This window comes from Setaria italica, chromosome VI (genome assembly GCF_000263155.2).
Source record: "Setaria italica strain Yugu1 chromosome VI, Setaria_italica_v2.0, whole genome shotgun sequence".
In the NCBI taxonomy this organism is placed as follows: Eukaryota; Viridiplantae; Streptophyta; class Magnoliopsida; order Poales; family Poaceae; genus Setaria; species Setaria italica.
The window spans coordinates 30,964,933-30,992,838 of NC_028455.1; the positions used below are offsets into that span (position 1 = coordinate 30,964,933).

The 27,906-nt window shown below is 43.6% G+C and overlaps 1 protein-coding gene and 1 long non-coding RNA gene across 4 annotated transcripts; one reads left to right on the forward strand and one right to left on the reverse strand.

Annotated features, from left to right (window-relative positions):
- Window positions 1-9,026: 9,026 nt before the first annotated feature.
- LOC101783014 lies at window positions 9,027-11,536 on the forward strand. 3 transcript variants are annotated; one of them, XR_215428.3, is made up of 5 exons: window positions 9,027-9,410; window positions 9,638-9,734; window positions 9,848-9,953; window positions 10,064-11,157; window positions 11,239-11,536. It is a non-coding gene; the product is annotated as an uncharacterized LOC101783014 (long non-coding RNA). The 3 variants fall into 3 exon arrangements; XR_001164267.2 differs by having other exon boundaries at window positions 10,064-11,154; XR_001164266.2 differs by having other exon boundaries at window positions 9,044-9,410; window positions 10,064-11,536.
- A 14,464-nt stretch (window positions 11,537-26,000) lies between these two features.
- LOC101783279 (zinc-finger homeodomain protein 2) lies at window positions 26,001-27,680 on the reverse strand. Its single transcript, XM_004973651.3, has one exon. It carries the CDS (start codon window positions 27,267-27,269, stop codon window positions 26,373-26,375), a length of 897 nt encoding a protein of 298 aa, XP_004973708.1. The 5' UTR covers window positions 27,270-27,680; the 3' UTR covers window positions 26,001-26,372.
- Window positions 27,681-27,906: the final 226 nt, after the last annotated feature.

A 27,906-nucleotide genomic window follows, 5' to 3' on the forward strand; every position in this document is an offset into this window, starting at 1 on the left:
AACGAGCGTAACAGCGTTCTCCGAATGGCGATGTTTTGGTTTTGTTTACCAACTCATTTTTCTGCAATGGGCTTCCTGTTTCTTCCCCTCATTTCTTATGATGGCTAGGTTTTGCTGCGTTGCAGTGAAGACAGGCACCAGGTATGTTGATGATCGAGTTCAATAAGTTGTACTCATTGGGTTTATTTTTGTTTTTAGAATGTTACGATAGAATGTGGGATAGAGGAGGGTACAATGTACTAATGAATTTTACAAATTTTCCTAGTATAGGTTAAGCGCATACTCACGTCACGTGTTACAGCTAGATTCTCACAGCTTGAATCAATTTAACAATTAACACAAGGCTAGAAAGCCATTATTTACAACTAGCTGCATTTAGTTCCAGGAAAAAAAAACTACTCTGTACCATGCACAGCTAGATATGAATCTCTATAAGACGAAAGCTCACCCTGAACCGGGCCTTTATCGAGCGCTCGTTGGGCCACGTAGCTCAAATTTTCTCGGCCGTCCGTTCCCGCACTAACGATCGGATTCAGCCCCTGCCTCCCATTGACCGTCGCGCGTCTTCTTCCTTTGGCCAGATTCCAGAGCCATCAAGAGTTCAAAACCTCCCTTGATGCTTCCAAGAAAAGTCACGGCGACGCACAAATCAGGCCGCGTTCTCGCATTTCCTCTTGCCTTCGTTGCCACCCTCTAGCTGTCACCGCGACTACGTCAGCGTGGCCGCTTGCCGCGGGCTTACCGCCGTCGCGAGGAGGTTCTCCATGGACAGTGGGTGGGCAAGGGTCGCCCACTCGCTCGTTAAAGACGTGGCGGGGCGGGCGAGCGGCGGTTGCAGGCGCCGGCTGTAGAACTGGCAAGCGAGGGAACGGCCGCGGCGCCAAGCACGCAGGACCGACAGGCCGTTGACCACCCGACGAAAGCTTCCCCGCGAAACGATCTACGGCGGCCAGACCGTGGCGAGCTGCTACGCCACCGCGGAGCACGACGCAGTGCCGTCAAAAGCTGGGTCCTCCTCCGCGGGTGCCGCTGACGACAAGACGGGAGGCGGCGGCAACTCGAGCGCCACACGGCCCAAGGACGTTCCCAGGCATGGTTGCGTGCCCATGAGATGAACTTCATTTAGGGGGTGTTGGATCCTGAAGCTAAAGTTTAGTCTGTGTCACATCGGATATTCGGATGCTAATTAGAAGGACTAAACATGAACTAATTACAAAACTAATTGCGGAACCTCTAGGCTAAATCGCGAGACGAATCTATTAAGCCTAATTAATCCATCATTAGTGAATGTTTACTGTAGCACCATATTGTCAAATCATGAACTAATTAGGCTTAATGGATTCATCTCGCGATTTAGCCTAGAGGTTCTGAAATTGGTTTTGTAATTAGACTATATTTAATACTCCTAATTAGTGTCCAAACATTTGATGTGACAGGGGGCTAAAGTTTAGTCTGGGGATCCAAACACCCTCTTAGATTAGCAGATAGCACATAGAACAGTACCGTTCTATCAACTTATCCTTAGTTAACCTCTGAGTTCAATTCCATAGTCAATCTTATGGATTGCTCAATCGAGAAAAGGGAGCAATGATTGGTTAAAGTATTCAGATTCTTGGAAATATTAATCTGTCTGCTTCGGTTGGAAATAAAATTAGCAGTAGCTTACAATAGTGTGCTATTAGATTATCAGAGGTAATTTTCTTTTCCATCAAACAAATTCGTCCGAAATGTAATCTTGAATTGGATTTTCGTAGTGATTCAGCTCAAGGTAGAAACCCACTTGCAAGCCTCTTGAAGCAGGAAGCCAGTGCTATTTGTTGAAAGGAACTGCAAAATACCTTTCTCATTTCTTGTATTGGCTTCCTATTTAGGTATTAGCTTTCCTATTAAGGTACCTGATACTGATAATTCTGGTCCTCGTGAAGAGAAGTTTGACACTTAGTATACGAAGCATTGGAAACATGCCGTTTCAGAAATTTGTTTCAGTGAAACTTTGTAGATAGATGTTCTATATCAGGTTAGAACCGTGTTTTTTTCTCTAGGTCAAATAATTTAAAATGGATACACCAAAAGCCGTATCTGCTGGTATATCCAGCGAAAACTTGAAATAGGCGTGCTGCGCCCTGGTTTTCTAGTAACTAGCAGGATGGCTCGAGCAAATAGCGCGCGGCTAGCTAGATCTTTTAATACTAACATTTGAGGTCTTTTTTGCTTGAAAAAATCATTTAATAATTTTGTGTTGTCGTTTGATTACCGTTGTTTTATCCAAATTGCCTTTTACCAAGACAATCTTTTTAAAAATCATATTTATAGCGTCAAACACTAATTTTAAATAAAATGGAATATCTTATTCAAAAATATAGTTTCTTGTGTTTATTGAAACTAATATATATTTTTTTGTCCTACTGGAGAGTTTCAGGGACCGATTGGTTTGAAACCAAACCTTGCCACACTCTGCCACGCCTAAAGTTATCGAGTTTGACCAAGTTAGCAGTTATTTAGTTGTAGCCACAAACCATGGCAAGACTCCTTTTCTACCGGCTCGGTCGCACATACCTGTGATTAAAAAAGGGTGGCAAGATTCTCCAATGCAAGCCAAAAGTGGGCAAACAATTTAATGAACTGATGAACTGTAGTCAAGTTTGGCAAGATATTGTGACAAACATTGACAATCTTAATATATCAACCGAAGAGGCTCATAGTTATGGTGACATATTATATATATTCTTAGATTTTAAGAAGAAGATATGGGTGAGTTAGAAGTTTTTATGTCTGTTGTTGGCCCACTTAGCTGAATTGTTCCAACTAATATAATGTTTCGTTACTATTGACGAATTGTTGTTGTGTTGTGTCTGTTGTACATGGACCACTACCCAATACTTTTTGTTGGCACAGCCACAAATTGGACACAGTGTGTAGTTAGAATTGGAAATTGGCATGGCAACTTTGAAACTAAAGGGGCAAGAACAGGTCTAATGCGTAGAGAGAGTTTGGAATTCGAAGCATCTTTAAATCCATCCCCCTTTCCTAGCTCTTTCTGTAAAATTAGTCAATATTGCATCTTATCATTCCATCATCATAATTTGCGTACCAGCCACAAAAAGCTAAGTTTCCACAAGATAGATGGTTTTGCCCTTCACACCATCGATGAACCACCTGGGATGCCTGCAGCTGCTAGAGAACCTCGACTCTCCTTTGCCACGCCTGTGGTCTTGCCCTCGTGGACCTTACGATGTAAAGCTCCTAGGTTAAAGCATGGAATTAATCCGACACCTTATGACGATTCCATTATTTCCATATATATAAAATAAAATTGTACTCTAACCGATGACTATTCTATTATTTCTATGTGTATAAAAAGAGTTGTACTTCTATATTAATGCCATCCATATGTAACAAATCATTTTCAGAGGACCTTAATATTGGTGACTGTTTAAAAACTATTTTGTTAAATTTAATCTAAATAAGTCCATAACTTTCAAGGAACGTTTTAATAAATATCAGTCATACCTTGATACGTGACATTTCCCTACCAAATATTTAAGTGATATTATTTCAGGTTGTACAAATCAACCATGTCACGAAATATGCTACCGCCAGGTTCCCTCCACGATGCTGCCGCCCTGGTACTCCTCTCTCCCTTCCGACGGTCGGCAGCCACGGGACTGGAACCCGTTCTCTTTGTAGATTTAGTTTCCAATGGGTCGTAACTTCTTCTAGGGTCTAGTTCCCTAGTGGCATCGGCAAGATGGTGATCGTGATGGCGCATTCGAATAAGGTTTCTCCGCCCTCTTCCTACCTCAATGATGTCTGATTTGGCACCATGACATTCTAGTGTGGGTAGATTCTTCTAAATCTATAGATTCACTTCAGATCTTGGAAGTTGATCTGTCAATCAAAGGACACATTGGTAGTTTTTTCTTTGATGCGATGACTTCGGCCTCTTCTTTCAATTGTTTTGCAGCAAGATCCGATTTCTCTAACCATTTGTCATGATGGTGAAGGGTTGCAAGTGGTTATTGTGGTATTGAAAGCGTTGCGTGGTGAGAGCGTTTGCAAGTATCCCTTCTCGTTACCTCATTTTAAATATATTTTTCAAATTATGATGGGCTGCGAACAATTAAAATAAGAGATGACTAAAAAGTAGTTTGGTGTAATTTACTTTTTTGAGAGGTTGTTTTGTGTCACGATGTCCTTCTTTGATACTCTGTCCTATTAGAAATATTTGTCAATGTTTATTTTCTTTTCTTGCGATGATTAACTATTCATCTTATTCAAAAGTTTGTTGCAAATATATAAAAAGATAAGTGGAACTCAAAATATCTTTGATGATAGAGTAAGGCATGTTTGTTTGAGCTTCCTGGCAACTTTTCAGCGTAAAAAGCTAGAAGTTTAAACAAACACCGAACTTCTCGTGCAGCTTCTGAAAATCTGGAAGTCCAGAAAAGCTAAGTTTATATAGAAAGTTGGCAAGCTCAGTTTTGTGAGCTTTCCATAGCTTTTTGAGCTCAGAAAGCTAAACACTATTTCTAGAACCTGATGTTGGCTTTTTGGGAAAAAAAGCTGGCAATAGTTTTTCAGAAAAGCTCAAAAACTGCAGCTCAAACAAACAGGTCCTAAGTCACAAACAAAATAATGATACAAATTTTTTTGAATAAGATGAATGATCAAATGTTGTGAGCAGATGTTAATAGTGATAAATATTTTAATGCGGAGGCACTACCAACTATTGTTTTTCTTAATAAGTATCATGTATGACTTTTTTGATTGTCGTTCTCTAGAAAAAGCTATGCATATAATGCTTTAGTGCACGACATGTGTATATGTCCAATGAAAATCTATATCATATTAAATTGGTATACAGATATATATCGTTATTTAACTTACATTATTTTTTACCTAATCTAGAAAAGAACCTAGCTTACATATACACATAAGCAAACTCATCAAAATTTGCTATTTGCCCTTATGGGCAGCTGCTCCATGGATCTTTCTCCCCTCCCTTATCTATCTTTTTTTCTCATTGCCGCATCCCACTTTAGTTTACTTGGGGCGTAGAGGTCATTTACACGATTGATTAGAAGAGAGGTGTAAGATGAGCGAACCCGGTTTGGGCTGCCAGTGTAGTTTGCTGGACGTAGATTTGCTTCTTGGCAAGCATTGAAGTTGGTCATCGCTAGAGTGTGTTTGCGTGGAGATGTTGATGTATTCCGAAGGATAAGCTAGCTAGAGGTTTGACCAAAATGTTTGTTATTACATATTGTGCATCCACTCAAGTCTTATTTTTTTTTCCTTTCATATGTTTCAGATACGTATAAATAAATGCATGGACTTGTATTTGACATGGACTCATACCCTTGTTTCCAATCACATAATCAATTTCTAATTTCCTTGTTGTTTTAATTCTGAATTTATATATTTATTAGGTGTATTTAATATGAACTCTTTAGGTTGATGAATCATTATAAAATCCTACGGTACATATTTTCTTCTTCTTTAATAATGGGCTCTTTGGAATAATATGAGCCGTTAGATCATAAAATATAATGGTGTGTATTCTTTTTTTTAATGATTTAGTAGAGTAATATGAACCGTTAGATCTTCATAAAATCTGATGTTGCAAATTCTTCTTTTTTTTCTGATTAACTTAATAATATATCTAGACCCTCTCGGTAATTGTGGTAGCTTGTTTTAAGATAGGAAAAATTATATCTCACCCATGTGATTTGTGGCCCTGTCACCCGATTTTGTGTGCTGCCGATCTGTGCTGGTGGCTGATCTGCTCCGCCCGTTCGTCCCTCGGGCACCTACTTGTTTTGTTCGTTTGATTCGTGGGCTGCGCTTGTCATTATCCATTGTTTGATTTTGGGAAATCCCGCTTGATATTTTGCACTTCGCTAGGGAAGGAAGGTTCCAAACCCAGAACATTTCCTCTTCTTCTGTTTCCCGTGCCCCACCCCTCTTCCTCGCCCATGGCGATTGTAGGGTTTCGATGAGTTTCTCCTCATTTCTTCCCTGCGATTCGACTATATATGCGTGCCCTATTGTTTTGTGGTTCCTTTGATATGTATTGTTGCTCCTAATCATTCATTTGCCTATGTGGGAACAAAGCGACGAGAACCTTTTTGGTGTGTTCTCGTTCGTCCGATTTCAGTGCGATCTGAGGCAACTTTCTCGGGGAATCAGCCGCTAGAACATCTGTGATCATTGGGGAGGTGATTCCCTAGCAAATCCCCCAGTCAAGTCTGATGATTTTGATGTTCCTCCCAAATTGGATCTTGACCTAGGGTGTTCTGAAATTCTTAAAATCGGTGATGGATTGCTGATCTTTTGGAGTTTTTCCTCTTGGATCCGTTTTCTATTGTTGACATGAGCAAGTGGTTTAATTTTTGCGTGAATAGGAGCTGATTTGATTTGAGTTTTGGGGAATTGACGGGGAATTCAGACTGTTGTTTATGTGCTGCCCGGCTTTGAAAATTTCACCAGCTGCACCTTTGTTTCAGGTGTTGTTTTTTATTCTTGAGGAGAGCATCACGTGATTTCCTACAGCCACAGCTTAGTTTGTAGAGCTTCCGTTTGATTGTTTTGCTCGGCAGCTGCTTCAGGCCTTTCTTCAATCTCTCATGCACTCCTACTCTTAGTTCTTTTGATTCAGTGCAGTTGCAGCTTGTGCTTGTCTCGGTTTCTTGATTGGGGTCTAGTTATGCTTTGGTATTCAGTGTCTTTGATTGGTTACAGTTGCAACATCAGCAAGTTAATCGGCGCATAACAAATCAATTCAATTTGGCATGCAGCTAGGTTTTGTTATGCTTTCAGGTTTGGATATTCAAATACTATTGCCTAGTCGTTGTTTATTCACTGCATGCATGGTCATCTGAGCCATGATAATTCCTCATTGATTTGTCTTTGGTACTAATTAGTGCTTATAAGACAAGCAATATCTGAATATCTTGTCTGTTCCTGTCTCTCTTAGTATCTTTAACAAGAGTTGTTCTTCAGATAGTGTAGCAACTGGATTGCATCTTGTTTTAGAGCATGGTTTCAACTCAGTTCACTATTTAGCTTATCAGTAGCTCAACTCCATTTAATTATGTGAAAGGTTGCTTTCGTGTAACAGAGAATTAACCATTGCTTGTTTGAGGTTACTACTTGTTTATTCCTTGAATTGCATGGCAGCCATTTTGTCCTTTCGTGGTTCTATGTTAGCACTTAAATTAATCTTTTTGTAACATAAAAAGTGCTACTTTTGACCAGCTGCTACATGTAGGTTTATTTTCTTACTCATTAAGCCTGATATATACATGTGGGTCCATATAGATGTTTTCTCTGCTTTCCATCCTACGCTTCTTTCTGTGGTCCACATATACATGCAGCTAGGTATTGTGCTGCTTCTGTCTTTTCCAATTAATTATGTTTCTTGTGTACCTTTTTTATATGGCAATTTTGGATCTACTTTGTAGATTAGGTGTTTAATTTCTACGCAAGAAGTTATCACTCCATATATATTTTTGATCATATTATTTGGATGCCTTTTTATTTTCATGTGTTCATGCTTAGTATTGCTGTGTTCATTGTATCATCATATATGTGTTATGGAGGTGTTAATTTTTTTCGCCTATATATGTTTCTAAATGTTATGCAAATAATTATCTTGGGTTCTAATGCAGTTTTCTAGTGCAGTTCTCTCTTTTTTAAACCCAACATTTTAGTCTTAGCATTTCTACATCAAGGTATCTGATATATTTCAAGATTAATTTAACTGGCATCCATAAGACACCTTTGTAGTTTTGCCGGGTTCGAGGAATTTTCCATCTCCTTGCTCTAGTGCTAGTTAATGACTAGGTCTTTTCTCGGATCAAGGTCGAGATTATTTGTATGAAAAAGCGAGTGCAAAGGGTGTGTGTTTGTGTTAAGACCAGCAAAATGCTACTTGTTCATGATAATGTAATTCCAGTCCCGTAATTGTAGTTGAAAATTTTGTTGTAATATGCATCAAGTAAAAGTTATAGAAGCAATTCATTTATGTGAACAATAAAAAATCATATATGATATTTTTGGAGTCCAAGAAGGTCCATGTTTTCCTACAAGAAGTTGTGTATGGCTGTATTTAATGTGTGTATGCTGTCTTTTTCCTTCAAGTATGTTCTTTCCACCTTTTCCATATTCTCAATTATTATAGTTTTATCTTATTTGGATCCATTGGTAATTATACCATCTTTTCAATTCTAACCCATCATATTTTTTATACAACACTCGAAATTTAAAATCCCTAGAGTACATACAGTTTTTTGATACTATATTTCTAGTACCCATTATACCATCATTCCTATGTTATCAAGGTGTAAATGCTGCAAGATCTGGTATTTTTGCACTAATAAGTTGATATTTCTATTTAATAAGATGACTGGTCCTAATATTTTTCTTATATTAATTTTCTCAGTTTCACCTGCCTACTTTTAATTCATTTCATGAATTTCCGTAGAAGGATAGCTGTTGTTCCTTGCTTGCAATCTTCTGATTTTTTTTCATGGTGTCTCCTTCCTGCAACCCTTGCTTTTATTTTTTAATCTGCCTTTGGGGAAATTTGGGACATTTGACTATTTGAGCATTCTGTCTCTGAGGTTTCACTAACCATCCAAATTAATTTGTTAATCTGCATTCCATCCCTACTCTAAAAAAAAGCAAAACGGCGACTATTTTACGGTCGTCATTCTACCGTCGCGCGATGGCCCTCGCTCCGAGCGATCGCTGCCGTGCGATTCTTCTTCTACCCTCCGCGTAACGCGCACAGCCCTCCCTTCCTTTTATCGTCCTCGGCCGTCCGCTCCGTCCTCCACGACCCCCCGCTCCCTCCCCAAAGCCGCATCGCACGGCGCACCCAGCTCGCCGCCGCCTTGGCGCCTCCTCCCCATCCTCGCCGTCCTGCGCCGCTTCCCCCGGTCCCCCATCCTCTGGGCTCCGGTCCTCCCCCTCCTCCCCTCCGCCGTCGCCGCCCGGCCGCGCGCACGCCCGCCCGCCCGCCGCCGCCCGCTCTCACGCCTGCGCCCGGCCGCGCGCCCGGCCGCTGCCGCCCCTGCTCCCGCCCGCCGCCGCCAGGCCGTCCTGGTCCTTCGCCCGGCGGCCGGCGCCCCTTAGTGAACAAAAAGCTTAGTGCATCTAAGTTGCCCCCCTCAAGTTGCATCAATCAATAATCTCCATTGCAGAATCAATCCACACTAACCCCATTTCAGTATTCCTGTTGTTGGACAGGACCCGATCTACCGGTGGGCGGTGGAGCCATGGAGGTGATAGCCATGCATCCTCCCATTCTCGCAGCTTCAAGACCATTCGCGTCACTGATGGAAACAACCAAAGAGCCACCGGTCTTCAATTGATCTCCCATCTGATGGGGCGCATAAATTCTCACTGAGGTAAATCTCCGAGTCCATCTGAATAATTATTTGATAAATTGAATATTTCTTCTTTACTACCATTCCAATTATTGTTTTCCCTATGACCTCTGCATATGTCCGTGATGGGCTAAAGCAGCCCTAGATTCAGCAAAATCCCATGCCGATCTGAGCGCAACACAAGGTGGTGCATTCGGTATTTCTATTTAGCTGTTGGATTGACCACGAGTTTCCCCAATTCGTTGCAGACTCAAGTCGATATGAAGGCACCACTGGGATTCTACTGATATGAACAATGCAAGTGACATTAATAAAGTAGCATATGGATTCCTGCTTTAGTAAACTGTGAGTACGCCAAGACAATTATGCCATCATTTTCTTGGTTATGAATTTTTAATAGGAGAAAATGGTGTTAGCTGCAACCATTTAAATCTTACAGAAACTGAGGTTCCTTTCAGATTGGACCAGTGGATTCCGGCAGCACTGAGATTGAGACAGGCAATTAGATGGGACCATCGCCATTGTGCTTGAATGATGAATCAAGGACGAGATCACGCTCTAACGGTTAGCTTTCTTTGCAAGCATAGTTTTATCTGATTCACTCTGTTACTTTTTTACTTCCTGTATGTGCATTAATCTCAATACTTTCTAATAATTAAGGATCTTGTCTCTAGGCTGAGGAAACTAGACATGAATAAAAAGGAAAGATGCACTTTTGTTAAACAATGTTTTAGCGAAGTTCATGCTTGGCAGTTCGAAAAGGATGGCAATTTCATGGTAAGATGTTTATGACAACTAACACATTGAGGCAGTAAGAGCCCATGAATAGTTTTCTCTGCAGCAGTACTGGAAGAACAATTTCTTTTCCACTTTATATGGTTTCTTTAATGGTTTATGATTTAGAGTTTGAAGCTTGATAATGTCATCACAAGATTTACTTAGATGTTTGGACACTGGTCATGGTTGTTTGGAAGGCTGATGTAAGTGGACCACTCTTGACTTAACTGAACTTCTTAGACAACATTTGATCTGAAAGCTTTCCGACAATGTAGAAGCAGAACTTCTTGTTTGAGTACTGCATTTCCTTTTTTTTCCTTCTTAGATTTAATGGCTGGCATTGGAAAATTTTAGCTTTTGTATTCATTGTGTTCATTCCAATACCAAGTATTGTTTTCCGATGTATCACTTTGGATGATCTGTTATTTGTATATGCTATTTGCTTCAGCCTGATCAACAAATCTCTGTGTTGACAGCATGCAGCAGTGAAGTATCCCATTTGACTTGTATTTTCCTTCAGAAAAATTATTAAACCTGAATGAATTTGATGTGTTTGTGTGGTTTGCTTCATTCCAGAATGGTCCACACAGTACCACAGGAGCACTATCTTTGATGATGAGTCCATTCGTGTCTCTATTTTTGTTTATTCACAAACATATGTAGTATGTTAGGGATAGTGGTGTTCTTACCATTCAAAGGTCAGTATTCGTTTTGAGTTTTAGCTCTGTGAAGATATTATTTATTTTATATTATGAAAAGGTCAGTATTGGTGGAGCAAGCCTTCTGAAATCTCTTTGATTTTGAGAGTATACGTTTCTGCTAAATTCATCTCATCTAGTGTCCATCTGACAGTTAAGAACTCTTTTGCAACAAGTTGTTCTTTACCTGGAGCTGTATGTAAGTACACTCTGAATTCTGAAGCTTACTGTGCCATATCCAGTCCTGGCTTGGATGGATTTCTGGACTGAACCATGCCGGTCTGCAATACGTGGTGATTAGTTCTTTGTAATTCCAAATTGTGCACCAAGTTGTGCCTTTGCGACTGAGATGAACTTCAACATAATTGTTGCAGAGTTGTGCCTTTGCGACTCAGATGAACTTCTACCTTAGATACTTCCAAAGGAACCCATTGACTGGACTTATGGGTGATACAAGTGATGCATCAGTTGGCTGATTGATAAATGATTCTTTTGTTTGCCCCTTTGGCCCCTTGTATATGTATGAAAAATATATTAGTACACAGATCAGTGATCCAAAAATGTTGGTAGTTTGTTTGGGACATATTTGATATAATATCTCTCATGAATATGAACATACAGGGATCAGACCATAATATTTGTTTAACGGTGACAACAAAGTGGGGTGATGTACTCGCTCTCAAGTTTATTTTTATTATATTTGTTTAAACTAATGTGTATTGCAATATAAATGTTTTATTGTCCGTAGCAACGCACGGGCACGATCCTAGTAGAAAAGAAATCTGAGTTATTTGAGTAATCTGCATATAGTTTTGGGGAAATTTGGGATATTTGAGCAATCTGTCTTTCATTTGAGTAATCTGCATATAATCCACATGTATTATTTGTTTCTATTGGTAGTACAATCTTGCCATCCTCTTTCATTCGAGAGGCATTGTGTTCTCATCAGTAGAACACATCAACAACAGTCTTGGCATTGAGGAGGGTTCGCAGCAGTGTCTTGTGATGTTGATTTGATTGGGCACCTAGTTTTACTATTTTTTTTCCTTAAGTGGCAAGTTAATGGTTTGTATATATGATGCAATGTCACTGTCAGTTCTGTCTGTTTATAGTCTAATCAAACAAATACCAACACATTTTTTTTTGTGTTTTGGCTATATGATACAGCACCGCTTCCTTGAATTTACACTAGCATTGGCACTGTCAATTCAGCGTGTTTATAATGTAATAAAAAATAGCATTTGCATTTTCAAATCTATTTTTTCTATTTATATGTACATGCATATCTGTCACAGATCTCATTGTTTGCCGCCAGGTGTGGAGCTTGTTTAATTAGGACCAGCATGAGCCATGGCCCCTGCTCTGACGTGATGATCATTAGGCGTTGTATGTTTTTACCAGTTAGGCTTAATTTGCTATACAATTCCTTCGTATTTATTGGTTTCTTAGGGCACGTACAAAGGGTGACTAGGAGCCATCTAGGAGCCGGTTTATTTGCAAAAACACCCCCGCGAAGGCCAGCAGACGGCTGCCCCATCGCGAGATGATCCGAGCGTGTGCTCCCATGCGGAAATGCCAACTCCAGCACCGTTGTACCAGCCACTGTCGATCCGCGCTCGATCCGGTGCGACTTCCCCTCCGCGCGGGAAGCTTGCGCATGGCCTCCCCTTCGCGCCAAAATCCCCCATAAATCAATCCCTCCGGCGGAGGTCCGCCCGTGCCCCCTGCCCTCCGGCGGCGCGAAGAATCACGCCGGCGGCGTCGCTCCTCCGCCTACAAATCGTGCCGGCGTGCCTCCTCCGCCTCCCCTCGAGCCGGTGGCGCCCCTCCTCCGCCTCCAACCCACGTCGGCGGCGCCCCTCCTCCGCCTCCAACCGACGCCGGCGTGGTCCTCGGTGCCCCTCCTGCGCCACACCTCCTGGTAATCCTCGGAGCTCATGTAGATCTGGCTGCACTTGATTTGGTTTATATGGTTCTTTCTATTGCGGAAAGAAGATTTGTTTGTGAGATTGTGTAGGGACTGAGATTGCTCCTGAGATTGCTTACTGCCTGCTAATTAGCCCCTGGTTACTGAGATTCTTCCGTCATGCTCATGTGCAATTTGGTGGCTGGTCAAAAAAATACATATCAACGTGCTACAACCGTTGCTTCCTTTCTTCCTGATATGCAAATCCCAAGGATAGTAGCTGCTCTTGCAAATTGCCCAGCCGGTCCTTCATGCATTGGCTAGCCGTTGCTTCCTTTCTTCCTGATATGCAAATCCCAAGGACAGTAGCTGCTCTTGCAAATTGCCCAGCCGGTCCTTCATGCATTGGCTACTGGTGCTTAGTTTCAGTCATAGGCTGGGTAATCATGCGGACTTCAGCACATAGTGGACATGTTGCATATTCTTCGGTAAACTTGTTTGTTATTTTGCAGAGTTACCCATAGAATTGAAAACTGATCAAGGTTAATTGAGTTAGATAAGCCTTGCTGTTATATAGTAGTTTGCTGCTCATGCCTTACTGTTATATTGAGTCAGATAAGCCTTACTGTGCTAGGTATTATATATGCTGGGAAGCTGGTTCATTTTCAGTTTCATTCATTGGTGATATATGAGCTTTTGTCAGGTATTCATCAATGAGATTATGGCAAAAGGATACTGTGAAAGTTATTATAGTTTTCTTAACAGACATGTAATTTATTTTTTTCTCCTTGACAGACAAAACACTATGTGCGCTTTTCCGTTTTCTTTTTGCAAAATGGGACGCAGAATCCATTGGCATCAAAAACATATTCTTTTGCATGCAAATACTTCAGAGTTACCATTTAGTTCAGTGTTCTACAATTTTGTTAGTTGGAATCTTTTCAAAGCCTAATTGGCATTGTAGTCCTTTTTATTTGCAGTACATCAATGCATATCTGTGAAAACGTTGAGCTGGTATACCTAAAGGAACCAAGCAGAGTCCTTACTGAGGGTATATAAGGCAATATTTGTATTGTTTGTTTCACATGTTTCTTGCTTTGGATAGAGACAAAAATGCTAGTCTACTATCCAACAGCACCCTTTATTTCATTTCTTTTTTTAAATTTTCTTGGTAACAAAGAACTTGATATGACTAAACCTTCAACCAAACAATAGATTTAGTTAACCTCAGCCAACATTTCCCATTCCCACCTCTATTTCAGCAACTAAACAACTCCCCAGTGTATTGCTATTGGAACTTGGCCTGATAGTTGCATGCTTGCTTGCTTATCTATTCTAAAACTCTTTTTTTGTACCAGAGATGATGGTTACTGTTTTGATTAATCAATCTTGACATCTGACATACATGGATGATGATGTGAACTATTTTTTCATTTCAGATGCAAATCACATAAGGACTCTTGATTCCAGTGAAGCACTGGAAATTGAAAACTTGAGCAAATTTGTCAGTGAAGCAGTTTCTTACATTTGTACTGCCAAGCTCCGTTCTACTGACATACAAGCTGCAGTTCAGGTATGCACATTACTCCAGTAATGAATATATGATTTACTTAGTCAATACCAATTCTCAAAATATACACTTAGTTCAGGCTTTCAGCCCTGCTCATCATATATTCCTGCATAAGGTTTATTTCCATACATGGATTAGCTATTTGTTCTGTATAAGTGAAGCATGTTGCTGCACTGTGCTTTTTACGCAATGTTGATGATGCGGATAAGTTAGTGAATGCGATGAAATCATGTCCTGGTGGATCATGTGAAGGATCCCGTTATGGTTGTAACTGATCATGTGACTTTATACTCCTGGAAAATAATTTTGCAAGCATTTATCAGACATTTGCTCTATGATTTGTTCAGATAATGGTGCACGGAAGATGAGTCAAGGTGTAGATGCAGCAGCGACCTGTGAGTTGCTAGAGACGGAGGCACGGCGGAAGCGGAAGGCTACCGCGTTGCGGGAGTGGCATCGGGCGTTGTCATCAAACCAGCAGAAGGGGCCGGCGGCGGCACCAGTCTCACCGGAAGCAGTAGCCGCCACGGCCTTTGGACACTTCACCATCACAAGGACAAACAGCAACCCCCCTCGATAGTGGGGATGAACTTGTTAGGACTGACAAGTGAATCCTGTGGACACAAGAAGAAGATGTTAGGCTGGTGAGTTGCTTAATTCAGTTGCTTTGTTTTCAATTACATTGTAATTCAATTACATCAATATAATACTTTCTATACGATTGCATATGAGTTCTTGGTTGCTTAATTCGACGGACTCATCCCAAGGAGCTGATAGGAAGAATGAGCAGTATTGGCTTGATGTTGTTGATACGTACAACCAGACTACTCCCGGCAATAGGAAAAGAAATTTTAAGCAAGCCAAGGATAGGTGGCACAAGATTAATAGATGGACTGACCTTTTCCACAATGCTTGGTTAAAGGCTCGAAGAGTTTTCACTAGTGGATACAATGATCAAATGTGGATTGATAAGGCACATCACTTCTACATGGAAGACAATGAACTTGGGCCTTTTGTTTTAATGGATGTGTGGTATGCTATAAAAAATGAGGCAAAATGGGTAGCATACAACGATGGGCTAAAGGCAACACGTAAAAGAAAGGTTTCAGATAAGGAAGTGGTAGGCAAAGATTCAGATGTTGTAGATGCTGAGGAGAATGTAGAATGCCCTAGGACAATTGGGCAAAAACAAGCTAAAAAGGCAGCCAGGGAAAATAAAAACAAGTCCAAGCTTTGTGACAATGATATTGAGGAGCTACATACATTGGGAAGAATCTCATACAAAGATCATGCAAACCGGGTTAAGGTATTAGAAGTACAACAGAAGTTATCATCTGACAAGCTTGAAGCAGTAAAGCTTGCTCATCTTACAGTAAAAGAGCAAAAGGAGGCAGCAAAAGACCAAAAGGAAGCAAAAAGGTACGAAGCTGAAGCTAGGATGTTTGAGACATATAACCGTTTTCTCTCGCAAGATGTAGGACTAATGTCTAACGAAGAAAAGGCTGATCATGTAGCAACAATGAAGGCTTTGAAGAAGAAATTATTTGCTGAATTTAATTAAGGTATACTTTAATTGCTCTGAAACATGATATGTAGTTGTCCTTCTGAAACCTCCTACAGAATGTGATTAGAATAAGTTCAGACTTATCATCTAAATGTATGTTAGGTTCAGTGATGCTTTTTCTGAATATCCTCTGATAAAGTATTTATTAAGGTGAACATATGGCTATTCATGTAGACAAATTCCTGCAGATGCTTTGGATGGCAGCTTCAACTTCCTAGAGATGGCAGCTTCAACTTCCTGGAGATGGCAATTCTGGTGATTAAGCTGAACTTGCTCTGGATGGTAGCTTCAACTTCCTAGATATTCGATCTATCATGCTATGAACCCATGGTGTAAAGGTCTATCTAAATATTTGGACTCTGTTCATTATGCTAGTTCCATTTATACTAGAATTGGTCAGCTGAAAGGGTTTAATGTTATTTTAGTCAGCTCGTGTTGTGTTTCCTGTTTGGTTGTGTCACTATGGTAACGGAGACTTCAAATATCATTTATATTTATGTTTCCAAAAGATAGTGTAACTATGATCATCTTATTTATGCTTGAATTTTCTTCTTTTCAACGAGCAACACAATAGTATACACAAGTCTTATTTACGATTGATCGTGGCTACATGCGGGCATTAAAGACTTAACAAACAACAAAACAGACAACTTAAAAGACAAATCATTGTACAAGCTGTCGGTTTCACTGTCTATACAGACGGCAGCCGTCTAAACAGTTGAACGTGCCCTTGTGTATGGCCCTTCCTGCATTTTGACCCTAGGTCCACCACTGCTTGCAGCCACTTTGGACATGCATTAAAGTTATGCAAGTTTCCTGACATGTGCATGTTTGTGTTTCAAGCAGTTATCTCAAACGTGTGGTTCTATTTACAACCAGATGGTTGTATGTATGAACCTTGGTTGGACTTAAAATTATGATAAATATATAGTCAGATCGCTTACATGAAGAACGTACCACATCTTTAGCATGCATTGCACTGTGATACTCAGGTTTGTGTCATGAACTCATACCTGCATGAATTTTTGATACTTTGGTTTTCATGTGAGCTCCTTTTCTATTCCAGCAATAGTTATTTGTAGCCATCTTGATCATATAGTAATATTTTACTATTTGTTTAAAGGGATGCTTATGGCTTATACACAACACCACTATCAAAGGTCGTTGATTACCTCTATTAGATTTAAGAAATTCAATTATTTGACGGTCTTTGATTACCATTTTTACACCTTCAATGGTACTGGATTTGTAATATGATCTAGGTGTATGTTCTTGTATATGTAGTTAGTGTGATAGCTTATTGTAGTTGTGGATAGTACATAATATGTTTCATGTCTTTTTGATGATCCTGTCATTACGAATTTCCCCGGGTCCCATTACTACACATTATTTGTTGATATATGTACATCATACTAATAATTTGCAAAAGATCTGTAAAGTCTATAACTCCTAATAACCTCTGAATTCTTCTTTGCTTTCTTTGCTTAATCAGTTGATAACTTTAGCTTACATGATGTCAGTACTAGTTTGACAATACTTAGTTAGGTGTATATTTTTATATCCATATATGTAATTTACTTAATTCAAATTTGAATTAAAGTATATACGGACTTTTTTCCTTGTGCAGATATTATAAACTATACCCACCTGGTTGTAACTGCATTTATCCTTCTCTATCTGAATGTCTGCAGTACCAAGTTTGGCTACCTTATTACTCTCATGTTTAGTTATAGGTTTTACCTTTTAGTTTGCTTCGTATCGGTTTTAAATTTTTGAATCAATCTGTGTCATTTGTCCCCTTTGCAGTTTAACAAATTTGCATTTGAAGGGTTACATTACACCCCTCAACATATATAGTTTTGTACACCATAGCATTTTTTTGAATAAATCTGTATCATTTGGTTCTTTTGCAGTTTATAAAACATTTTGCATTTGAGCGGTTACAGCGCTCCCCCTCCCTCAGCATCTGTATGTTTGTAAACCATAGTAAAAATTTGGTTCATTTTGGCTTGATTCTGTCTCCTTTGAATCTTTGGCTATTTATGTCATTTTACTTTTTATTAATTATGTACCATAGTGTATTTAAAAATAATTATGTGGGGTTCCAACTGGGCTATTGTATTTCGGGTGAACACCTCTTATTGTTCACTCGATTTTTGGGCACCCAAAGTTTTGGGTGATTTGGTTAACCATGTCACCCGAGTGAGGGAGGGCAGCAAATCACTCAGATTTTGCTTCATTATAGATCTAGGTGATTTGATCAGCAAAATCACACGGGTGATGGAAGGCCCAAATCAGACAAGCATGATGACGGACCCTAATAGGCTCCGTTTGGTTTTTTAGTTCCTGCTAAAGTTCCTATCACATCGAATGTTTAGATACTAATTAGGAGTACTAAATATAGACTAATTACAAAACTAATTGCACAGATGGAGGCTAATTTGCGAGATGAATCTATTTAGCCTAATTATTCTATGATTTGACAATGTGATGCTACAGTAAACATGTGCTAATGATGGATTAATTAGGTTTAATAGATTTGTCTCGCGAATTAGTCTCCATCTGTGTAATTAGTGTTATAATTAATTTATGTTTAGTCCTTCTAATTAGCCTTCGAATATTCGATGTGATATGAACTTTGATCCAGAATAGAGATCAAGCACACCCTAAAACGAGTACAGCACAGTTGTTTCGCATCGCTTTCGGCATCGGCGCCTAGCTACAGGAGATGGAGCCAACAGCCCTAACGCATGGAGTGCAGGCGGCCGCCTACTACAGTCATATCCGCACTGTTGTGTCCGGTGTCCTGGGCTCCTGGCGATGAATCCGTTCGTCCAAGCAGCACAGTGTGATACCCATCGCCCAGGCCTTCCTGCCCTGACGGGGCACGTCGCATGCGACCAGCAAGGCCGGCACACAGTGGCCGTGGCCGTGGCCGCGGCCGCGTTGGACGGCGCGCCGCGTGGGTGGCGCCGAGCCTTCTCCGACGAGTAGTCTGCCATCAGAGAGACTCGGAGAGGGAAAGCCGAAAGCGAGCAGGTGCTTGCTCGGTAGCCGGGAGCAGCGGCAGCGCATCGTTTTGTCCCTTTCACGCGCTAGCTTTCCGCAGCCCGATACGTCCGGCCCAGGCCAACCTCAACCTGCGTGTGTTAATGTGTTTGGCCCTAAAGACGCGACCGGCCCTGGCGTGTGTACGCTGCCCGGCAGGCTTTGGCGCTCCCTCTCGGTGTGGCGGGGTCTTGTTTCGTCGACGGCACAATCTTTTGCTGTTGGCATTTGACTACAGGCTCTGTCACCATCAGGTGGCCCTAGCAGGGTGCTATGGCCTATTCCCTATAGGGAGGACGCGGACGAATCCCATGCAGTCGCAGCAGCTGCATGCCATCGATCGCCATGCCCATGCATCTCTCTCCGTATGGCTTTGAGCGAGGAGGTAATAAAGTTGGTGGACGTGTTTGGATCCGTTTGTTTCCGCGGCTTATCGTGGAAATAAGTGAGAATTCAGTAAAATATTTTATTTATTTTTATCAATTTTTGTTTATGTGGTAAGCTGTTTTAGAAATTTAAATTTGCGAGAAGAGAAAATCTTCAAAAAGTGTAACTAATTAAAAAAAACCGACAGCGGCAGCAGCTGAGCCTGCGCTTTTTTGGAACCTTACGACCGCTGCCATCGGCCACGGAATGGAATCCAGGTCGCCACGCCGCTTTAGGCTTTCTTTAGGGCGCCAACGCCCTTTCGGGCGAAGCCCGTGCTCCCTTTTGCTCTTCCTCGCTCTTTTTCCAGGTCGATGCGGAGTCGAGGCATCATCTCCTCCTCCTACCACCCTTGTCTGTGCGACGCAAGCAGCCATGGCCGCCGCCCCCGACGCCGTGTCTCGACTGGAACTCTGCAAGGTGCACGCCGAAGGACGACGGAGAAAAAGGGCGGAAAGCAGGCATGTCTGAGAGAACGTTGAAGCCCCTGTGCTCCAGATCCATCGGCGGCGCTGCTCCCCAGCTGCCTAGCTCCGAGCTTTCGTCCGGCCCGAGATCTTTTGCCGCCGGCGAAAGGGCCAGCTCCGCGTTTTGTCGTTAGTACGTACGCGCCCCAGTTTTGTTCTCCACACTGTTTCAGTCTTCCAGAGGACAGACAAGAGGAGGAACTTCTTTTGATCGAACTGGGTTTGGATGCAACACACACTGGTCTGATGGTTTCTTACGCAGGCGAAGGGTGTTACGTTTGGACTGGAACAAATGCCGTAAACGACCGTGGGCGAGTGGTGTTGATCCGACCGCTGCAGCCTGCAGCCGATGACGACGACGATCTAGAGTATGCTGCAGCGATCGGTCGTCTGCGTCTGGCAACAGCTTGACCTCGCGTCCTCGCGAGTCTTTTTACCAGAACGGCGAACGCCTTAGAGCACGCAACCTCTGGACGCCGGAGACTACCCGAGTCAAGCGTTGTGTCAGGGCGTGTACCAGTCTAGCATGCATCATGACCTGAGACAGTAGTAGCCTAGTAGGCACGGTGATGGCAAACGTCGTGTCTTGACCGAAAGGAGTCAGGGCCACTGTCCGTCTGTTCATGATACGTACTATTTTACTATATATAGATCACAACTAGGCACGTGTCTATAGAAGTATAGATGACCTGCAGCAACTTCTACGGCATGGATGACTGGACGAGGGTTCAAATACAAGGCCATGTTTAGTTACTCCCAACTCCCAACTTTGACACTATGCAAAAAGAAGATTCCCCATCACATCAAACTTGCGGTACATGCATGGAATACTAAATGTAGATGAAATTAAAAACTAATTGCACAGTTTTGTTGTACTTTGCGAGACGAATCTTTTGAGCCTAATTAGTCAATATTTGGACAATAATTCACAAATACAAACGAAACGCTACAGTGTGCTACAGTGCTGTAACAGTAATTTGGCACCTCCCAAATTCCCCAACTAAACACGGCCCAAGACCAGTCTCTCGGTGGGAGTGCCATGGGCATAAAGTACATGACGCATCAGCAATTTTGCTGATTTAGGGGGCGTTTGGATGCCACGGGCTAAACTTTAGCCCTGTCACATCACACGTTCGAATGCTAATTAGGAGGATTAAATATGAGCTAATTATAAAACTAATAGCAGAACCCATAGGCTAAATCGCGAGATGAATCTATTAAGCATCAGTCTCCCTAACCTTACTTGTGGTTACTGTAGCACCACATTATCAAATCATGGACTAATTAGGCTTAATAGATTCGTCTCGCGATTTAGCCTAGGGGTTGTGCAATTAGTTTTGTAATTAGACTATGTTTAATACTCCTAATTAGTGTCCAAACATCCGATGTGACAGGGGCTAAAATTTAGCCCCTCCTGGCCAAACACCCCCTTAGTAAGATCTTTACGAGGAGAGAGAAGGGAAAGTTTTATCATATGTGAGAGAAGTTTCATCCCCGTGACACTCAACTGGCACAATTATCTAATTTCCAATCTTAGTAACAGTGTAATGAAATTGTGCACTGAGACTGGCTTAAAAGACAATACTTCGTTGGTGCTTTCAAAACGGGGAAAAGCTACTCAGTTGTAAAAAAACATGTCACTAATAATAAGTGTTCTTTATAAAATTTCAAACACATTTCCCACCCTAATTACTCATGTTATTTGGGACGTGACCGGAAGCCATGTTGTCTATTTGATTTTATGGATTAAAAAAATGCACATGCATTGGAAATAGATAAAAATCTGTTCACTCCAATCTTGCAACCCAAGGAGCTACAATAATATTCTACAATCGAAAAGGAGTGGACTCCGTTCTGATCCGGCCGAGCATTAATTGATCATTTGATTGGCTCCACGTACTCCTTCATACATTTTTTTTATTGGTGTGAGTATTGTTTTAATGAGATTAGACTCGATAGGAGGTAAAATAACACTTTTTGTGGGAAAAAATATGATGGTTAAAATAATATTTATTTTGGGACGGAGAGAGTAGTAGTTTTCGACCGCAAATGTCCTCACTTGTTCTAGTAAGTTTTCCACCGTGGCACTAAATGAAGGGTAATGTGATCACAAAGCACAAAGTAGCAATTAGTTAGTGGATCAAAACACCCCAGCTAAAATTTAGCTGGTTAAACTTTAGTTAGAATCTTTAACTAGCTAAACTTTAAACTTTTTTTAACAGAACCGTAGTATGTGTGCAGGAAATGCCTCTGGTTACCTCTTCAGCATTTCCTTCCGGAATGCACGAACTGTGCTCATATGCAGCTTCGCACAGCAGCACATGCATATTATGTGGTGTCACACCAGATAAAGCAGCAGGTAGTAGACCGGTAAACCCTAATACTGTATACACTGACGGAATGATTTTTCTACACAAATCTACTTATTGTTTATGCCCAGTCGTTATAGACTTGTTTGTATGGTCAATGTTCATAGAAGCACACAATAGTTTTGGTTGGGGGGTGGGGGGAGCATGAGTTCATGGCCACGTAAAATGAAGGCTTACTGCAATAGCACGTCAGAAAAAAAAACATATATGATGTATTTGTGACCTCACTGAAATGTAGTAATTTATGTATGTGTTTGCTGGCAAATAGATGGTGTCAAACCTCATGGTAGTTGTAATTTCCCCCAAGACAAGTAGGAAATGTTCATTTCATATGATATACGAACACCTTGCTATTTTTCTTTCAAACAGATGTTCGTGGGATATTTATTTTTCGTAAGGTTTGAATCACACTATGTTACCGTCCAAACTCCTTTGTTCTCAAGACTCAGGAGGCAAAAGTTTGAATAGTTTGGGGGCAACTGAAGCTTCAGACACAATATGATATTCTTTAAAGTTGAAATGGTATGTATTTTGGCTGGTTCAAAGACAACCTGACAACAAAATAGCACATTGATACTGTTGCGCATCAAGAGACACATGAGAGCTTATTGCAGCATTACTGGATGCCAGCTTGCTCAGCTTTTCGACTGAATCCATTTTACTGTTTCACATGAGATGATCTGCTGTAGTGTATATACCACACTGCCAGGATAGTCATTGACCGCTGGATATCTGCTGTCTCGCCAACCAAAGCGTTCGGACCAACTCCATAGCTTTTTTTTTGAAAGGACAACTCCACATCTAAAATCCAACTAAGTTTAATGTACTACTACAATCAAGTAAAATACGAAAGCACAATTTATACATGCGTGCTCCTGCACAATTTATTCACATCACCAGAACACATATAGTATCCATGTTCTTCATGCCATTTTGTAAATTATACTCAAATGCCAAATGCATCCCGTTACACTATTGAAATACTCTATGCAAAGTCGTTATTGGAAAAAAAGAAGCAAAAGGTAGCTAAAATGTAACATTTGTCACATCGAATGTTCGGATGCTAATTAGGACGACTAAACATCAGCTAATTATAATACTAATTGCAGAAGCCTTGGGCTAATTCGCGAGACGAATCTATTAAGCCTAATTAATCCATCATTAGCAAATGGTTACGGTAGCATCACATTGTCAAATAATGGATTAATTAGGCTTAATAGATTCGTCTCGCGATTTAACCTCCATCTATGCAATTAGTGTTGTAATTAGCTTATATTTAATACTTCTAATTAGTATCAAATATCCAATATGACAGGGGCTCAAGTTTAACCCTCGGAAACAAACACCCCCGAAGAATCAGCTACCTATCTATCCCAGGCATCTAACTGAGACCAAGGACCGAGGACGTACACAAGTTACTGGTTTCAACTGTACTGCACCTCAAGCAGTCACTGCTCACTACCAAATGTATGTGACACACCATGCATGTTCGCACGAGGTACAGCTCCAAGATTCAAACTGAACACAAATCTTGATCTCCAAACATCGTAACAATCTAACAAAAGTTGCTGGAGCAACAGGCTAGTGGTGTACAACAAAACACCTGCCCTTTTTGGCAACATCTTCACAAGCTTCCAATGCCATCAAACGACCCGCTAACCGGCCAGCTGCCAAAACGCCAGCAGGTGTTCGTTGTCACGAAGGTAAAAAACTCCCGCCACCTCGCCAGGCGTCCGGCGGCCTCGTCGGCCGGCATTCCTGAGCGAGGCGCCGCATGGACCACGGTCCGCACGTCGTCGGATCCCGCCAGTACCACGCAACTCGAGCTCAGCAGCGTATTCCCGATCTCAGCAGCGTATCCTCTCCCGTGCCGGGCCCCCCGAGGCCCCCACGGCAGGCGAGCGCACTCGCCGTCCGTCCTGTGGCGGCCAGGCCGTCGCCGATGCGGCCGGCCTCTACTAGGCTACTAGCCAGTAGAGGGACATGCCAGCCAGCCTGCCGTGCGCCCAGCGCCCAAGCCTCCGCTCCGTGACGCGCCCCGCGGCATCCAGCGCCGGAGGGACCCGGCCTCGTGCGCGCACGGCGCGGATCGGCGCCGTGGTCCACGCCGGTGTACAGAGCCCACTAGCCCGACCTGCCTGCCTGCCGCGCCCGCCCCGACGCCCTCCCAGCCGAGCGCGCTCTTCAGAAGAGAACAACTCCCTAGAGATCCCGCGTGCGCGCCCACCCGGCCACCCCACCGCCACCGCGGCCGTGCGTGCGTGCTGCGTGCCATGGTTCCTTCCGCCATTAAGGAGGGCTTCAATAATGGCGGGACGCGCCAAAGTACAGCACGAGGAGCCGACGGGAAAGGAAACCACCACCCGCACCGGCGCCGCGCGTGCTTTTAACTCCGCCGCCCGTGCCCGTTCCCAGCCATCGTGTGACGGCGGCACGCCGGCCGCCCGGCAGGCCCTGAAGGCCGGCGCAGGAGGGAGCTGCTGGGAACCAGCCGGCCGGCCGGCGTCCGCATGCGACGCCTGGAGCAAAGAAAGGCAGCGCGGGGAAAAGACTAGGAGAGAGAGAGAAAGCGGAGAGACCGTCCTCTCCTCTCGCTTTCCTTTCTTCCAACCAAAACAAAGGGGGACGCCATGGACGCCTGCGCTGCACTTGCATAGCATATCGCATGGCGAAGAAGGTAGCCATAAATGCCGGCGAAGCCGATCGAGGGCCGGGCAATCGAAATTGAATGCAGAACTCGGCAAGCGGGAGTTAAAGCGGAAAGGAGGAGGATAACGAAGAAATTAATTAAAGCTAGGAAGGAGGCGACGGGAGCTTCATTGAATTCGGGGCCTAAAAAGTCCCCCGCCATTGATCGCCTGCTCATCCGATGGTACGACCTTAAGACTAAAATTTAATTTTTTTACAAGATAGTACCAATGCTAAAAGTTTAAAATACTCCTAATAAATCTTTTTAATCGATGGATTACCGAATGGAATTAATTATGCATGCACACTTGAATAATTATCGGATCTATTAGCTTTCATTATTTAGCGAGTCTAGCTTAGGCATCCATCGTGAGAGTAAATGATCGATTCGTTAACTGGATCAGAAGGTATTATAAGGATCTTTATTAGATTGTCTGAAAGTTATATGGACACTCTTTGTAGAATAAGTAAGTTTTGAAGTGTGAACAAAAAATCTTTGTGGAACGGAGTAAGTATCGTCAGCTAGAGTTTACTGCAGCTACTTTCGCTGCTCAGAGATTGTACAAGAGCCGAACCAAGGGGCAGAGGCATCAAATATCATCAGTGGCACGGATCGGAGCAGTGACATCGCAACAGTGACGAGGTTGAGCAATCGGGCTTTTTTTTTAAAGAGAAGAAAAAATAAGAGGAAGAGTACATGAGCGGATGATGGGGGTTGTGGAAATGGACGGATCAAGAACAAGTCACAGTGATGCTAGTACTAAGAGTTAGTGCTCCTAGCTAGCCCATAAACACTTCGATGATGCTGGAAAGAGCATGCAACAGTAGACAGTAGTATTGCTGCTGCTTGGCATGCATGGGCATGGCAGCGGCGGCAGGCTTGGGCTTGCAGCCGCTGTAGGAGACTAGGAACAGACGCTTCTCATGAATTGCCTCTGCCCTAGCTGTTGCCAAAGGCTAGAGGGCCGGATGGCCGGCCGGCCGGCCAGGCGGACCCATGAGGCCTGGCCGGGGAGGCGGGGAGTAAAATTAACCCGGCCGGGGCCGGCTCATCAAGTCCCAAGCACGACCAAAAAAATAGAAGGATGAAACAATCCATAACCCAAATCCCCAGACAGGATCGAAATTTCAATTGCAACACAAAAGCGAGTACATTCCCAAGATCCAAATCGGCAAATGGCCATGCCCTGCCCTCCTCCTTCCCAACACGGGCAACGTCATGATCGTCTCATCTACTACCAGGAAACAACACACACAGCCAAAGAACCGCAATAAAATAAGTTGCAAAAAAAGAACAACGGCCGTCTCCTCCATCCTAGCTAAATCCAAGAACTGCTGCTCGTTACGAACCTAGCTAGCTTGCATTTCTAGCTAAAAAAGAAGGCAGGGAGAGAGAAAAAAAGGCGTCTAAACTTCTGAGGAGATTGATGATGCAATGCGATCAGTGGCAGTGTACCTAGCTGCTGAGGATCATGGCTTCTTGCCCAGGGTGTGCTTGTTGTTGTGCATCCAGACCTTGAGCACGTGGCGCTTGACGCAGACCTCCTCGCAGAACTGCTGCACGGCAGCCTCGTCGTGCTTCTGGATGCGCCACCCCAGCCGCTCCGCGAACGCCAGCATCCGATCCTTCTGCTCCTGCGTGAACTTGGTGCGGAACCGCTTCTTGCCGGACCCGGACCCCGACGGGCCGCCGCCGGAGCCGCCCAGGGACATGCCCACCATGGGCGCCACCACCATGGGGCCGATCAGCCCGGACATGTCGTCGCCCTCGGAGTGGGAGGTGGACGGGAGCGCCAGCGGGCGCTGCATGTGCCCGGCGGCGGCCGCCGCCAGCTGCTGGTGCTGGTGGAGGAGGTACCCGGCGGGCGTGCGGTAGTAGGGGGAGAACTGGTGGTGGTGCGCCGCAGCACCGTACGCGGTGATGGCGGCCGGGGACAGCGCGGCGGTGGGATCGGCCGGCGCGGCGCCGCCCGTCGGCGAATCGGACTCCTTGCGGTGGAAGTTGCGGTGGCAGCCGCAGGCCGCGCAGCGGAGCGCGTCGATGGAGCCCTCCTCGCCCGCGGCCATGAACTCGCCGCAGCCGTCCACTGCGTGCCCGCCGATGCCGACCGCGTGGTTCTTGAGGCACTCCCGATACCTCGTGCCCCCGCCGCCGCCGCCACCTACGCCTCCTCCTCCGCCTCCCCCGCCGCCGCCTGGGCCTTGCGTCCTGAAGCTCCCGCCTCCTCCAGAGTCCCCGGGCTTCGGGGTCCCGCCGCCGCCTCCCAGCCCCAGCCCCGACTGCATCGGCGCGTCGTAGCTCGAGGTCACGGGCATCGGCGTCATCTCCTCGTCGCCGTCGCCGTCATCGTGCTCGTCGAAGTCCATGGCTGTCGGTGACGTCCACGGCGGGCGGCGCACGCGAAAGCTCGCTGCTTTCCTTTTCGCTTCGGATCTCTAGTAGGTTCTTGGCCGAGGTTAACAGCAAGCAAGGGCTTAGTGGCTTACTACACACTAGCTACAGGGAGTGTGTTTGTAATAGTAGGGCAGGAGAAAGGAGAAAAAATATAGCCGCGCACTGTGCCACAGTCCCTGCTGCTAATTTTGACACATCGGCAGCAGGCTGGGGGCAGGCAAGCGGCTGTTGTGCCCTTGGGGTGATGATGTAGGCACACAGACAAACACTCACACACTCTCTCCTCTCCCTCTCTCTACCAATCTAGCCATGCCTCTTCGATGCCTCGCTCCTATTCTGAGGCGCACCTGTCGCTCTGTGGCGTGACGGTGTGGGTTTGGCTCCTGACTCCTGCATATATCTTGGACCTCTCTTTCTCCCTCTCTGCAGGATTCTAGGGGATTTGGGCTCCAGCACGGTTTCAAATGAGGTTTGCACAGTATTTCAAAAGGCTGGACCTCTTCTTCTCGCTGGACATTTCGTACAATTCATTTACAACGGAACGGAAACGGAGTAGTAAAGCATTACTCAACGACGTACCTACGTTATGGTCTTCCAAAGATATGTATT